We start from the raw sequence: 14760 nt of genomic DNA, 5'->3' as shown, positions 1-14760 counted from the left end.
AAGCTTCTGGTGACAGAAAGACAAATAGAAGGAAAGCTAAATATCTATATTCAAATGGTTCTTAGGTTAATTTTTCCTAATTCCTTCTATTATTTCCATACATGTTATAGGTCATCTATCCCTGAAACAAAAACAGAGTTTTAGCCTGTGTTTTCCAGATCACTTCTTCTAGGAAGTACAGTGATAACTTGTATCTAGTCCTTAAAGAATTACATAAATTAGGTGAGGTATGCACATGCCCAGAAAGAACTTAGTGTTGACTGAATGGGTAACAGTGATGTACAGTTACATAGAAATCATGAAAAACTGAAACCATCTAATAATTTCTCACCTAAAGCTCCCAGGGTTCAACAGAGGATCCATCGTTCCTTCAGAGAACTTCCTCATCATAACTTTGACCCAGAGACCACCCTCCTTTATAAGGGGCTTCTTTCCTAGCACATCTCTACTATAGATTTTGTGATCATTGAGGAGATTATCATTTTCTTTCTCAGAATTTTATATACTTTGAAGCTGTGTTACTTTGGTGCACACCAATTATCTTCCTGGAAAAATGAATTTTTGGTCATTATGTAATGACCCACCTAATCTGAAAAATGAATTCTTTTTGCTTTAAATCTATTGTGTCTGATATTAATATAGCTATACCAGCTTTCTTTAGGCTACTTTTTGCTTAGTACATTTTTCATACAGTTATTTTCAACTCTTCATGTGTTCATATGATTTATATAGCTGGATTATGTATTTTTAAAACCAATCTGGCAATCTTTGTCTTTGTAACTGGAAAGTTTATTTAGTGTCATTTTATGATTGTTGATTTATTTGGATTTGTTTCTACCATAGTTAGTGATTTGTCCCATCTTTCTTTATTCTTTCTTTTGTATCTTCTTTTGGATGGTTGTGGTGTTTTTGTTTTTTACATTTCCTCCCCCTCTAGAAATTCTATCCTCTATTTCTACTCTTTCAGAATGGTGGGTTTTACCATTCTAAATCTACATCTTTTAGATGGTTGCTGCATAACTTCTAGCATGCATATTTACCTTAAATTCTAGTGTTATTCACACTCTGCTGTCCTTCAGTCCAGTCACATAACCCCCAACCATGTGTTATTGTCTAACATTAAAGTTTTATCCTTTAAAACACACGTACACACATAAGACATTATTATTTTAAACAACTTCCCCCCAAATTAAATTAATTTTATTTACTTACCATTCTTTCTAGCATTTCAAGTCTTCTTTAAAGGATCATCTTCCTTCTTCCAAAAACACGTCTTCTGAAAAACACAACTTGTAAAAAGTTCCTTTAGTGAGTATTTGTTGCTAATAAATTCTTTCAGTTTTTAAGTGTCTTTATTTTTCCGTTAATCTTAAAGATAATTTTGCTAGATACGTAATTCTATTTTGATTGTATTTACTCCCAACATGTTATTCTACTGTTTTCTGTTGTTTCTAGTGAGAAAACACCTGTTGGTATAGTTGTTTTTCCTTTGTAAGTAATCTGTCTGTACTTTCTGGCTACTTTTAAAGTCCTCTTATTCTTCAGTTTAAGTGTAATGTACCATGGTGTGGGCTTAATTTTACTTAATTGACTTGAGATTTTTTGTGTTTCCTTTTATCAGTTCTAAAAAATGCTTAGCAATTAGCTCATCATCTATTACCTCTCCCCATTCTCTTTATTAACTTCTTTGGGAGATTCAATTAAATGTATTTTAGACCTTACTATTCTATTTTCTATATCTCTTAACTCCTTTTTTATACTTTCATTTTTATCTATCTTTGCTGCAGAGTCTTCTAGTTTCTTGTAATTTCCTTTAGATCTTTCAGGTTGCTAATTCTCACCTCACCTGTGTCTTACCTGCTCTTTAACTTATTCATCGAATTTCTTTTTTACAGCTTTCTTGACGTATTATTTACATAGAATATACTGCACATATTTAAAGTGTACAATTTGACAAGTCTTGACATATGTACGTGTGTATATGTCCATGAAATCATTACTACAATCAAGATAATAAGCATATCTGTCGCCCACCCCCCACATGTTCTCCTACTTCTTTGTAGTCCTTTCCTCTTCTTCCCGCCCACCTTCCACATTCCCAGGAAACCTCTGATATTTTCTGTCATCATAGATTAGTATGTATTTTCTACAATTTTATATAGTAAAATCAACTCTTTAAACCACTTAAAACATAGTTCTCAAGTTGGTGTATCTTGTATGACATAGGAAGTATAATTAGGGCCTCAGAGGTGTGAAGGCTGACTTTGTGGTTTAGAATCCTCAGGGGACGATGTCCTTGCTGTTTTCCCTTTGCAGGGTGCATTACTTTCTAGTTCACCTTCACTACAGGTGTAGCCTTAGGCAGCTCTGGCTTTACCTAGGATCTTTGAAACAGCTTCCTATCTTACAGAGGCCTTGGTTCTATCCTCCGTTCCCTGTAAGTCATTAAAACCACAGCTCTGTTTCCCTGCGGACCTGCGGATGCTTTCAGGTGACTGCTACCCTTAGTAGTCCCTTAAAACACTCAAGGTTTGTGCTCCCATCCTGCCTTTAGCCGCTGACAATTACATCTATCTTCTTGAAAGCTCAGTCATATATTTGAATTTTTTTTAACATTTTATTTAGGTGTTTTGTTTTTATAGTAGGGGGAATTTTTTAAAGGCTATTTAGTCCACCTTATTGCTGAGGTGGAATTCAGTTTAATATCATCTTCGAACTTAGGAGCAACATCCTTTTTGTGTTCCCTCTGGTAGTTCTCAAACTAACTCACTCGAGTGCTTGCCAGGCTACATCACAATCTCCTGGGGCTTTTGTTTAAAAATTTGTGTTTCTGTGGTCTCACTTCAAACCTATGGAATTAGAATCACCCTCTGGGTGTGAAGCCTAGGAATCTGACGTTTTAAAGTCTTAAAGCCTCTTAGGGGTTCAGATCCTTAACCAGGATTACACTCCTATACTTCGAATAGTGCAGGGTCCTCAGGAAAATCCTTTATGTCCTTAGATTATCAATGGTATTGTTTTCTTCAAACAAAAACATTTTTATACTAGTATACATTTCATTTTCTGGACATACTTCCACATTGTCTATACAGCTTTAAGTTTTGTTAATGAAGAATTCAATGAGGAATTCAAATTTCAGACCCATTTTCCTTTATAGTCTTTGTTGACCACAACCATCCGCTGCAATGTATATTCCTGAGGAGCTGAGTGACAGGCAGGAAAGCATCTTCTTTGGCACATCCCTTTGAATAAAACCTGGGCATCTGCTGGCCCCTCACTGAAACACGAAGAGTGATTTTGACTGTTGAAACCATGGTCCAGAAGCCTGTGGCACTGGCCCTCTGCAGGCTGCAGCTGCCCCAGCTTTCACGGCCATCCCTGCTCCGCGCAGTTTTCTGCCTCATTCATCACGCTAGTGCTGTCATGTGAGGTGATTGGTTGCATATTATATTTAGCAGCAAACCTTTCTCTGACTTATAATATGCAAATATTATTCATCAGATGCTGGCTGTGCAGCTGTTGCCTTTTTTGAGGCCCCAGCCGATTTTACTTGACTGAGGATATCTTGGTGTAGAAGATTAAAATGGAATCTTGACTTATCACACTACAGAAGCCCGCTCAATCCATTGTTTTGTTATATGCTGTGTACTATATGAAACCCATGAGGAAATGGAGGTCATTTTAATTAGGCCAGTAGATCCTGATCCTGCATTTTTTAGTTAAAATTTAAATTTTGAGTAAAGGGTTAGTTGATTCTTTATATTGCCTGTCATCTCAACACAAGAGCCTCTATTATGAAGAGATCATAAAGATTTGGTATCATGGGAATGCTGTTTAATATCATTCTGTGAGCAGTTAGATTTAACAATATTAATTTGCCTTAGTATAAAGAGGTTTTAGGGACTTCTTTGTATATGTGTATTTGTGTTTTAAAATTTTTAACTCACATGGTACCAACCCCTTTAAGGGGTTGTCATAAGAAAAGATAGTCATAAGATAGTCATAAGAAAAGTAATTACTTTTACATCATATCAGGTTTTAGTGGTTTTGCAAAGTTCCTTTTCCGTGGTAGCTACTGAGTCATTGAGAGCATTATCCCAGGGAAAGAAAAGAGAAAAATATCGGTTAAGTGGACAGCAATAGGTCTTTAACAAATACTTGTCAATTGATTACCTGTTGCCGTTTTGCTTAATACTAATTTCTTCCACCAGGGAGTAAAAAAAAACTTGGAACTGCAGTTAGAGTTGACCCATGAACAATATGGATTTGAACTTTGTGGGTCCACTTATATGTGGATTTTTTTCCACACAGCACTACATGATGCAGTTGGTTGAATCCGCAGATGCGGAGAGCCAGCTATGGAACTTGAGCATCTGTGGATTTTGGTATCCACAGTGGGTCCTGGAACCAGTCCCATGTGGACACCAAGAGATAACTGCATTTCTTTTTCCTTCCTCCCTCTCTTTCTCCCCTCTCTCTCTCCCTCCCTTGCTTTATTCCTTTTATTTATTTCTTTAGATATTTATTGAGTGCCTTTTATAGAACTTTTCTAGGAACTGAGAATATATCAGTGAATTAAGTCCTTGCCTTCATGATTTTTACTTCTAAGTGTAAAAGAGAAAAAACAAAAAGCCAAACACAGACCAGCGTATATAGGCATTTATAGATCATAGAAAATATTTTGGATTTTATTCCAAGTGTGATAGGTAGCTATTGGCTGGTTGAGAAAAGAAAATGACAGGATCTGATTTACTTATATATATATATTTATATTTCAGATCTAGAGCGTATATGATTTGCTGACATATGGTTACAGAGAGTGAGAAAGAATGGGATCAGGGATGACACCTTAGTTTTTGGCCTGAGTAAGCCAGTTAACGTAGGGGCCATTTACTGAGCTGGGAAAGGTTTGGAGAAAAGCAGGTTTGGAGTGGAAGGTTGGAGAATTAAGAGGACATGTAATGTTAAGAGACCTATTAGACACCCACATAGAGATGTCACCCATGTAGTTGGAAATACAAGTTTGGAGTCACAAGAAGTCAGGGTAGGCATATATGTGTGGAGTCAGTAGTCTGTAGATGATGATTAAAGCTATGGGAGGGAGAGAATGAGATACCCAGAGACCGAGCAGATGGTGAAGAGTCTGCTCCTCAGACTTAGGGCACGTCAACATCAAGAAGTCAAGAAGAGGAGATCCTACAAAGGAACCCAAGAAAGAGAGAAAAGAGCATTTCATGAAGAACGGAATGCTCAACTATATTAATTGTTAGTGAGAGGTGAGGTAAGATGAGGATGAAGAATTAACTACTGGATTTAACAAAGTAGAGGTGGTCTTTGGTGTCAGTAGAGTGATGGAAACCAAAATGTGATTTGAGTCAGTTCAAGGGAGGATGGAACTAAGGAAGTGGTGACAGTTGTATTGGGGATGACTCTGTTGTGGCATCTCGCTGCTGACGGGAGCAGAGCAAAGGAGAAGTAGCTGGAGAGCGATAGGAGGTCAAAGGAAATTTTTGTTTTTTGTTTGTTTAATAAAGTTCATCCTTTGTTTAAAAAAAATAGGAGGCAGGGTATATGGATACAGATGCTGGTAGCCTGATAGACCTGATGGTAGGAGGGTAAAGTTCCCATGATTGCTTCTGTTTTATGCTTAGGGAGATAAGACACAAAATCATGAGCTGAGAGTGAGAGTGAGCGGAGAAGGGGAAAGACACACATTTTAAGTTCTAGGAGCAATGAGGAGGTATGAAATAATTATTTTGAAGAGTATGTTGCCTGTTATTCCAGGTCTTTTTAGACTCTGAGATGGCAGTGTAATCTCAGGAATACCAAGTATTTGTATGGATGTTCTGGTAAAAGGAATCAGAATAGGAATATTTCAGGCTGAAAATCATTAATTATAAGCAGAATGCCTGGCCCCTGTGATTCGTTCAGGGAATGTATAAAAGTAATTTAATAAGTTCCAACTTAAAACATTTTTGAACAGCTAATATATCTACCTGGTTCAAAATGCAAAAGGAGTAAATGTGTAAGCAATGAAGAGTTTCCTTTTCTTGCCCCCCTACCATCTTGGCCCTCCTTTGCCTGGAGTCTGTCAATAATAACACTTTCTTGTATCTCCTTCAAGAGATATTTTACTGATCCATTTTTTTAAAGCTAAATCTATGCTAGGACTTTAAAAATAATCCTTTCTTCAATCAAGTAAATACTTAAAAAATTATACTAATATTTCTCTATCCTCTTTAATTTATATAAAAATAATTTCAAAAAAGAGCAAGAAAGAGCATCTGTTTTAATACTGACTTCATAATGTTGACAGCCATCTGGCAGGAGTTGTATCTGTTAGATTTTTCTTAAGAAATACATATATTTAACAAGGTTCTTTTTTCTTCTTTGTCTTCACAGCTGATCTGGCATCTTTAATGGATAAAACATATGAGAGAAAGCTGCCTGTTAGTTCTTTAACAATATCACGGGTAAGAAAACTTAAATATAAAGAAAGAGAAAGAAGGCAAGAAAGCCACTTTATATACATGAGTCTCTGTAAATAAAGTCTGTCTTTCTTAGGATATATTTTCCCAGAGTATGGTATGTTTTTGTAGTTGCTAATAGGTATTTTATGATGAAGTAGCAAATTTCTTTGACTAAAATAAAAGGTAATAAATTTATCAGACTCCAGTATCAGTGATTACTGTTGTGTATCTGGTTTATTTTAATTTTTCCAGGATTTGGTATCATGATTTTTTTTTAAGTTGATATACCCTTCAAAGTGATAGTATTTACTTGTTAATATTGGAAGTAATTTTGGTAGTTGAGAAAGTCTATAAAAGAATGGATATTAATGTTAATGTTAAACTGCTACAGAGCAATGGATGGGAGAATAATATTAGGCTAGGAGTCAGGAATTGGACTTGAGAGTAACCATTACTGATCACCTTCTATGCCAGCTGTTGTACTAGTTTCTTAACTTACATTATCTTGCTCTTCTCATAGCGGCCGTATGAGGTAAGCATTGTTATCTCCATTTTGCATGTAAGACTCAGAAAGCTTGATGACTTTCCCAAGTTCACACAGTTCATAGGTGGAAAAATTGGGCTTCAAACCCAGATCTCTGTGACATTGAAGTTCTTTTCTGTTGCCTCCCTTAAATAGATCTTATCTTGTCTTAATGAATTTGCTTTATGACATTGGGCAAGTGGGCCCCTCTCAATTTTCTCATATTCAGTATGGGGACAGTAGTATTTTCCTCATAGGGCTGATGTGACGCTAAATTGAGATCTTAGATATGAAAACTCTTTGTAGAAATTCATGGCACCATAAAATTCAAGAGACTTAAATCTAGGAGAAGAAAAGTAGAGAAACCATCATCCTTTTTAGTCTTGAGTCCTTTCTTTCTGCTCCTTGATATTTTCCTTTTAGTAGGGGAACTGTTTAGCTAGGTTATAACCTAAATTTTATAGACTTATCATTTTCATATTGGAGGGGAACTGAAAGACCACTGGTTCATCCCTTACATGATGTATAAAATCTCTGTATGCCATAATGCCTGGTGTTTGTTTAGGCAGCACTTCAGAGTTTAAAGAGCTTTCATGTACACTTTCTCGTTGGAGCCTCGTCCTCTTCAGTGCAGGTGCCTTTATTCTGTTTATGCAGATGGAGCAACTGAGTTCCAGAGGGGCTGTGCCGTCTGTTTATGCCACACAGCATGCAGTCAGGAGAGCTGGTTCTCAACTTCAGGTCCTGTGTTGGAACTATATTTTATCTGCCCCTTAATGAGATTTCTAAATCAAGTCTATAAGTCCTAAAAAGGGGGAGATCCATTAAGTCTCCCCCTCTTTACTTTTCTCTCCTTCTTCCCGAGGTTTTAATTATATTCACTATATCCATTATCTCCTACTTCACCCTTTTTCCTCTGAGTCTTTACTTTAGAGTAGAATTCCTCCTTAGAAGAGTCTTTTCTGTTTGTTTCTCTGGTTTAGAATTGAGCACACTGAAGGAGTTTGTGGTTCGAGGGGAGACTTTGCTGGTAGAAGAATCACAGGTTGACTGGTCTGTAGTAGAACCAAATCAGATAGGAAAAATGGTTATAAGACTGAGTTCTCTAAATTTAGACTTTTCCTCTCTTGGGCCATGTTTTTTCAGCCATTAGAGTCTTCATCCTTTCAACTATGTGTTCCCATGTATTTGGAGTTTGGAACATAGAGAAAATATCAGGGTTTAAAGTTAATGGGAAATACCAGTGACTAATTATAAATACACTAAGAGGAGCTCTCTCTTGTTCTGAGCAAGGTTAACGTTTAGTTTTTAAACAGTTTTTCTAACCAAGGTTGTTCTACGTATTGAAAAAGAGAGGCCGTTGTAGATTATTTGTTGGCATTAACATAGAGTGGTTTTGAGGATGGAGCCACACTACATGAACACTGTTCTAATAAAATGCGTGTTTTATTTTTAAGGTCAGTGTGTGACTTAGGCTCAATATATGGCATAATTTATATTCAACCAAAGGTTTCTTTTTTTGTCTTTTAGTTTGTGGACAACATTTCATCTCGAGAAGAGATAGACCATGCAGAGTATTACCTGTACAAGTAAGTTTTCCATTTCATTTGACTATATATTCTCTTGTTTCACATCCTTTTTTTAACACAAAAGGTGGTAAGTACTGTATATAATGTTCAGCTCCTTGCTTTTTTTTTTTTGTGGTACGCGGGCCTCTCACTGTTGTGGCCTCTCCCGTTGCGGAGCACAGGCTCCGGACGCGCAGACTCAGCGGCCATGGCTCACAGGCCCAGCTGCTCCGCAGCATGTGGGATCTTCCCGGACCGGGGCACAAACCCGTGCCCCTGCATCGGCAGGCGGACTCTCAACCACTGCGCCACCTGGGAAGCCCCCAACTCCTTGCTTTTTAACTTTGTGCTTTGGAGATCTTTCCATATCAGTGTATAGAGAGATTAGACATCTTTTATAACTGTCACATTCCATACTATGAATATATTATTTAAACCAGTTCCCTATTGTAGGGCCTTTAGGTTGTTTGTGCTCTCTTTTTGTATGATGCACAATGCAATAATTAATAACCTTTTACATAGGTAATTTTGCACATAGTTCTCATAAGTATGTATATTTAATACATATGTAAATGTAATAATACACATGTATATATATATACATACTTAATTTCAATAGCTGTTGCCAAATCGCTTTCCATTGGGGTCTTACCAATTTACATTCCCACCAGCAGTGTATGAAAGAGGCCTGTTTCTACAGCTTGGTCAACAGAGGTATTTTCACACTTCTGGATTTTTGTTAGTCTGATAGGAGAAAAAAATATATGTCTGTTTATCTTTTTCCTCCCTTTTTTATTTAGGTGGAAATGCACTCTTTAAGTACTATTCAGCTCCTATTTTCAATTAACACTTTCTCTACATTACTACCTTTACTTCATTCTTTCTCACAACTGGGAACAATCCCACTGACCTACAGCTACACTCTCCCCTGTGTACAAAGAAGTATGTTCAGTACAGCACCGTCTATAGCAGTAAAAACTGGAATAACCTAAAGTTCATTAAATAAAGGATTGATCAAATAAATTATGATTTATTTTTATAGTTGACCTGTCAAAATGATACCTTACAACTAACTTTTTTTTTTACAACTAACTTTTTATTGTGATTTAAAAAATCAGATTTATGATTTGTTCCAATTCCTAGGCTGCAAAAAAAGACTCAGGCTGAAATTTAAAATGTTTCCAGTGAACATTGTATTAGAATTTCCCATTCGATCTTTGGTTTTTTTAAAAATATTTATTTATTTATTTAGTTGCGGCAGGTGAGCTCCTTAGTTGCGGCTGGTGGACTCCTTAATTGCGGCTTGCCACCTCCTTAGCTGCTGCAGGAAGGCTCTTTAGTTGTGAGTCACCAGCTCCTTAGTTGTGCACGTGAGCTCCTTAGTTGCGGCATGCGAACCCTTAGTTGCGGCATGCAAGTGGGATCTAGTTCCCTGACCAGGGATCGAAGCCGGGCCCCCTGCCCTGGGAGCGTGGAGTCTTATCCACTGCGCCACTAGGGAAGTCCCTTAACTTTGTTTTGATCAAGAGAGTTTTCAGTTATTTACATCTGGGTATATATTTTTTAAAGCTTTCTTTATATTAGGGAAAACATATCCAGTTTTCTTGCATGTGATATTGCAAACTAGTAATAAGGCTTCTTTTTTTTCTTCCTGAATTGGGTAGATTCTACCACCGTTTTGGTGTTTTCTGTTTAAATACAAATCTCAAGTAGATAAGATTCCAAACCTTAAAAAAAAAATCTAAGATTGTCTTTAACAGTGTCTGCAGTTTAAATTCTAGGTGCTGAAATCATAATTGCAAGTGCCCTCCTACCCTTCATTAAGATAAACATAAACGGATTCCTTGATGGGAGCAAGCCCTGCCTTCCTTTAGTGGTTCTTCGGCACTGTAAGGCTCCTTTGGTAGTTATTTTTGCCAGTGGTGAAAGGTGTATTTGGGCTGGCACCTTTGTTTGCTTTGTTCATGGGAAAATGCAGAAAATAGTTCCAGTTTATAAATAGGAACTATTTTTTAGAATTCCATCCTGTAGGACACAGTGCTATAGTCTTAGAAGAAATATGTCCCAAATTTACTTGTACCTCTGTAGCATATAATTGATTTCAGCAATTCAATATTCAGCATGTATTTACTGAGCACCCATTGTGTGCCCAGAATTTGTCCAAGGTGCTGGGCATATAGTGGTGAATAAGTTAGACAGTCTCCCTGTCTTCACGCATTGAAGTTTAACTGAGAAATTTTAAGTCCTACAGAAAGACATTCTGTGATTAATTCTTCATATCATGTCCAGTTTTGTGAGGCCTGGAGTCTTATTGAAAGCTTCATAAAATCTCCCTGTTTTTATATAGGTCATATAGAAGACTCTTGTCCATCTTAAATCTGAGGCGTTGTTTAATTTGACATTCCCTATCCTTTGCTTAATCAAAACTAGTGTTCTAACCATGACTTATCACTGTTTTATTTCCGTTCTTTCTCCTCCCATTGCCAAGAAAATTAGCTCTCTTTTTCTGAGATTTTTTTTTTTTTAAGAAAGAAATGTTTTTATGACTTCACGAGATTACTGTTGTATGTGTGTGAGACCAAATACAGCACAGTAAAGCTGCATCAGGTATAGATGATGGAGGCTGGCCAGTATTCGTGCATCAGCTAAGCATCAACTCCTGCTTTCCAGCCTTAGAGGATATACAAAACATAGTAATGCCTCAGCAGAATTGCAGGTTAAGTTATGAACTCTTGGGGTTTCCCTGCTTTAATTGAAATCAAGAATGTTAATCCTGAGGACACCGAGGGCCTCTGGGATTTCCACCAGTTAGGTCTTCAGCGTTCATGGTTGCCATGCCTAACATTTCCACATGGGATGACTTTAGATATCTCAGGGTAAACTTAACAATCACAGGTGTAAGATACGGAAATATAGGAGCAATTCATTAATCCTGCAACTAATAGCTTCTTCCTGGCCTGCCTGGAGAATTTCTCATTCCCCAGGCAGTACTGTCTTTGAGGGGAAGGCCCACAACAGGACTTTGGCTGCCACCTCTGTCAGTGGCACAAATCTTTCCCTGCCTCAGTCTGTAGAGACCAGGCTCTGCAAGCAGAATGTAATCACTGCATCCTCTCATCTTCTAGTGATCAGATCTCCCCAGTGATTATGTAAAGGCTGTTAGAGCCAAAGAAGTTTGGAAACCTGGGGTGATCAGTGGAGAGCTAATTGAGCACCTGCCGTTGAGTCAGGTGAACAAGTAAGCAGTTCAGGGTGCTTCTGGCACGTGCCAGTGTGTTATCCTCCTCTCATTCCAGGAAAGACTCTCAGCCTTTGAATCTCCTGAAGTACACAGGTTTAAAAGTTTGGGGGCATCAACATTAAAGAGTCCCAGGGATGTTTTAAGGAGAGTTAAAGAGAGGCTGCTATTTAGATAGCAGGAGGGAGAAAAAATGCTCAACCATGCCTCTTTGGGCTCTGGGCTCCTCTCTGGGGGCCCACAACCTTTTGATCAACTTCTGCCCTGCCACTTACAAATAAAAAATGGAAACACCAAGGAAAGGGAAATGATGCTTTAAACAAAAGAATAATGTGAACTAAAGATGATTAAGTCAGTTAATACCAGGAACGATATAGGTTGACAATAAAGGAATTTTTTTTAAAAACCTGATAATACTCTATAACAAACCAAGAGTAAAAGTGATTACAACAGTAAAAAGGCTAAATTGAAGTAAAATAAACAAAATATGAAAGCTAAGAAATAAGAGAGCAAAGCCTGCTAAGAACTGTTGGGCTGTAACAAAATAAAACATTAAAATAAGAGAATAAAAGAAACAAATAAAAAATAAATAAAGCAAGATAAGAAGGACGTGAGCCAGGGACTTCATAAACTGTGTATAGATATGGCTGGGAGGTTAGGAAAATAGGCACAGGCATGCTCTTGCAGTGATACTCTCAGCAGGCTGACTAATAAATCACTTTATGAGTGGTTTGCAAACTGTCTTCCAAGAAGCCCTCGAGCTGGTTCCTCACAGGGGCCTCCGCTGCGTGGCTTGGGGAGGAATACGATGTGAGGAAGAGGCCAGACAGTCCTGCCACCAGCCCTCTGCTTCTACTTCAGCCAGAAGAGCTGTGCCTCCAGCTTCTTTATATATCGGGGTGGTGGAGAGAATTCAGGGGGTTCTGGGAACTTAGATGAGAATAAAATTACATTTTTATTTTCACTCAGCTCTCAGTATTTAGCATTGCCTTCAATTGTGAATATAGGCAACAGATCACAATACTGTTAGCAGCATCTGTGTCTTTCTCACCAATAAAAATCATTGATTTTTTTTTATATCTCATTACATTTGTTGCAGCTATCTTGACAAATTATGCTCATCACTGCTTAGAAATTGCATTTATAATTAAACTACTGCTGGCTAGTTTTGTTTCATACGTTAATGGAGAAGCACATGTGACCATATCTCAAGGATTTTTTGATGTTTTGATAACTCTGTTTCACTATAATTGGTCTCCTTCGTTATCCTGTGCATTTAAAACATTATTCGAGAAGGTGCCATCAGACTGCCCGCGAGTTCATGCCACAAAAAAATGTGATAAACCTCACTGTGAAGGCCTTTTGCTTAGGCTTATTCCTGCTTCTTACCCCAGGCTTTTTGAAGTTTTCTAGTTCTTTGTTTTTCTTCTTACAAAGAAGTCTGTCTTTTATTTTAGGTTAGACCTTATAGAGTAAGACAGGCATATGGTTGATATGTGTTCTGTTATCCAAATGAGAACTTAGATACAGCCAGTCTCTTGTCTCCCTACTGGAGCAGGAAGAGGTTTGGTGAAAAGTGAGATTTGGACAGGCCCTGAGATGCTGTCCATCAGGAGACTAGCGCTGGGAGGGTGTTGGGTGGGAACACCGCTGCTCGATTTTGGTATCATCGCCCCCCTCCGCACTCCAGCCCCGGGTTGGCAAGGGGAGAAGCCACGGTGTTCCCCCTGCAGTAGCAGCAGAGGTTTGGTGGCACAGAAGATAAAGGTAAGAGCACAGCACAGCTAATGGCAGCTAAGAGGAAGAGGCTGCTCAGTGATTGGTGAGCATGAGAAGTTGACTGCTGATTCATGCTTAACATTTGTTAAAAAGAGTTTTATACGTCCCACTTTAGTTTTAAAAGGAATTGAGCAACCAGTTTTTTTTTTCCTTGCCAAAGGATTGATTTCTGCTTCTTACCCACATGCCCTCTCATTGGCTTTTGAAGAAAAAAGATTTCTTACCTTTGCCTTACTATCAATTTATAGTGTTGCTAAGAATCCAGTTTGCATCTTGATTTTACTGACACAGAGACTAAGGCGTGGAGATTAACTGAGCAGACCCAACATAGAGTGTGTGTGTGTAAGCCACTGCCTGTCCGGCGCTGAGAAAGGAAGTCATGAGGGTGAATGTGAACAGTGGAACAGTACTAGAAAGACCAAGACAGTGCTTTCCCAGTGCAAGGTAATACCGATAAGGATTTCAGATGGGGCTACAATTTATTTTTAAGAAAATTGAGGCAGAAGGAATTCCATGGAAGGTACAGTCTAGAGTGTGGTAAAGCAGGAGGAAATTAAAATTAAGGGATAATGGGGCTTCCCTGGTGGCGCAATGAGAGTCCGCCTGCCGATGCAGGGGATGCGGGTTCGTGCCCCAGTCCGGGAGGATCCCACATGCCGCGAAGTGGCTGGGCCCGTGAGCCATGGCCTCTGGGCCTGCGCATCCGGAGCCTGTGCTCTGCAACAGGAGAGGCCGCGACAGTGAGAGGCCCGCGTACCGCAAAAAAAAAAAAAAAAAAAGAAAAAGAAGAAAATAATAAATTAAATTAAATTAAGGGATAAGAGGAAATCCCTTATATTTCTCATAGTCTGTGGGTTGTTGTTGTTTGTATCCTAAGAACCATGATCTTAGCTTTTTCTCCATAATAGATCTCTTTTTGTGATCTGTCCACTTGAGGTCAATGTTATTGTATAGTGAGTTTATCTAGAATTTTCATTTATTATTTTTTGGAGAGCGTGTCTTTTCTGGACCACCTAGTCAGTAGTTCTGAGCTCAGGACTCTGCAGATTGATGTGTGCTGCCCACGTGCAGACACGTGAGCCCTGAGGCAGGCTCTATGTCTCCCTTTGAGATAAAACTGCATGTCATCAGTGAAATTGTGGCATCAGTAAAAGCTGTTATTTTCATGGTTTATAACAAGCT

General features: G+C 38.2%; 1 protein-coding gene across 4 annotated transcripts in view; it reads left to right on the top strand.

The window, feature by feature from the left end:
• Positions 1–14760, top strand: part of MRPS27 (mitochondrial ribosomal protein S27) — a 101589-nt gene that overhangs the window by 22150 nt on the left and 64679 nt on the right. For 3 of the 4 annotated variants that reach the window (XM_060143095.1, XM_060143093.1, XM_060143094.1), the window contains 2 exons: positions 6403–6473; positions 8524–8582. In XM_060143095.1, the coding sequence (XP_059999078.1) occupies positions 6420–6473; positions 8524–8582 (113 nt within the window). In that variant the 5' untranslated portion in view covers positions 6403–6419. Of the gene's footprint in view, positions 1–1224; positions 1309–6402; positions 6474–8523; positions 8583–14760 lie in introns of all 4 variants that reach the window. The other variant, XM_060143096.1, reaches the window with a different exon arrangement.

Source organism: Lagenorhynchus albirostris, chromosome 3 (genome assembly GCF_949774975.1).
Source record: "Lagenorhynchus albirostris chromosome 3, mLagAlb1.1, whole genome shotgun sequence".
In the NCBI taxonomy this organism is placed as follows: domain Eukaryota; kingdom Metazoa; phylum Chordata; class Mammalia; order Artiodactyla; family Delphinidae; genus Lagenorhynchus; species Lagenorhynchus albirostris.
This window is presented reverse-complemented; position numbering and strand designations above follow the sequence as displayed.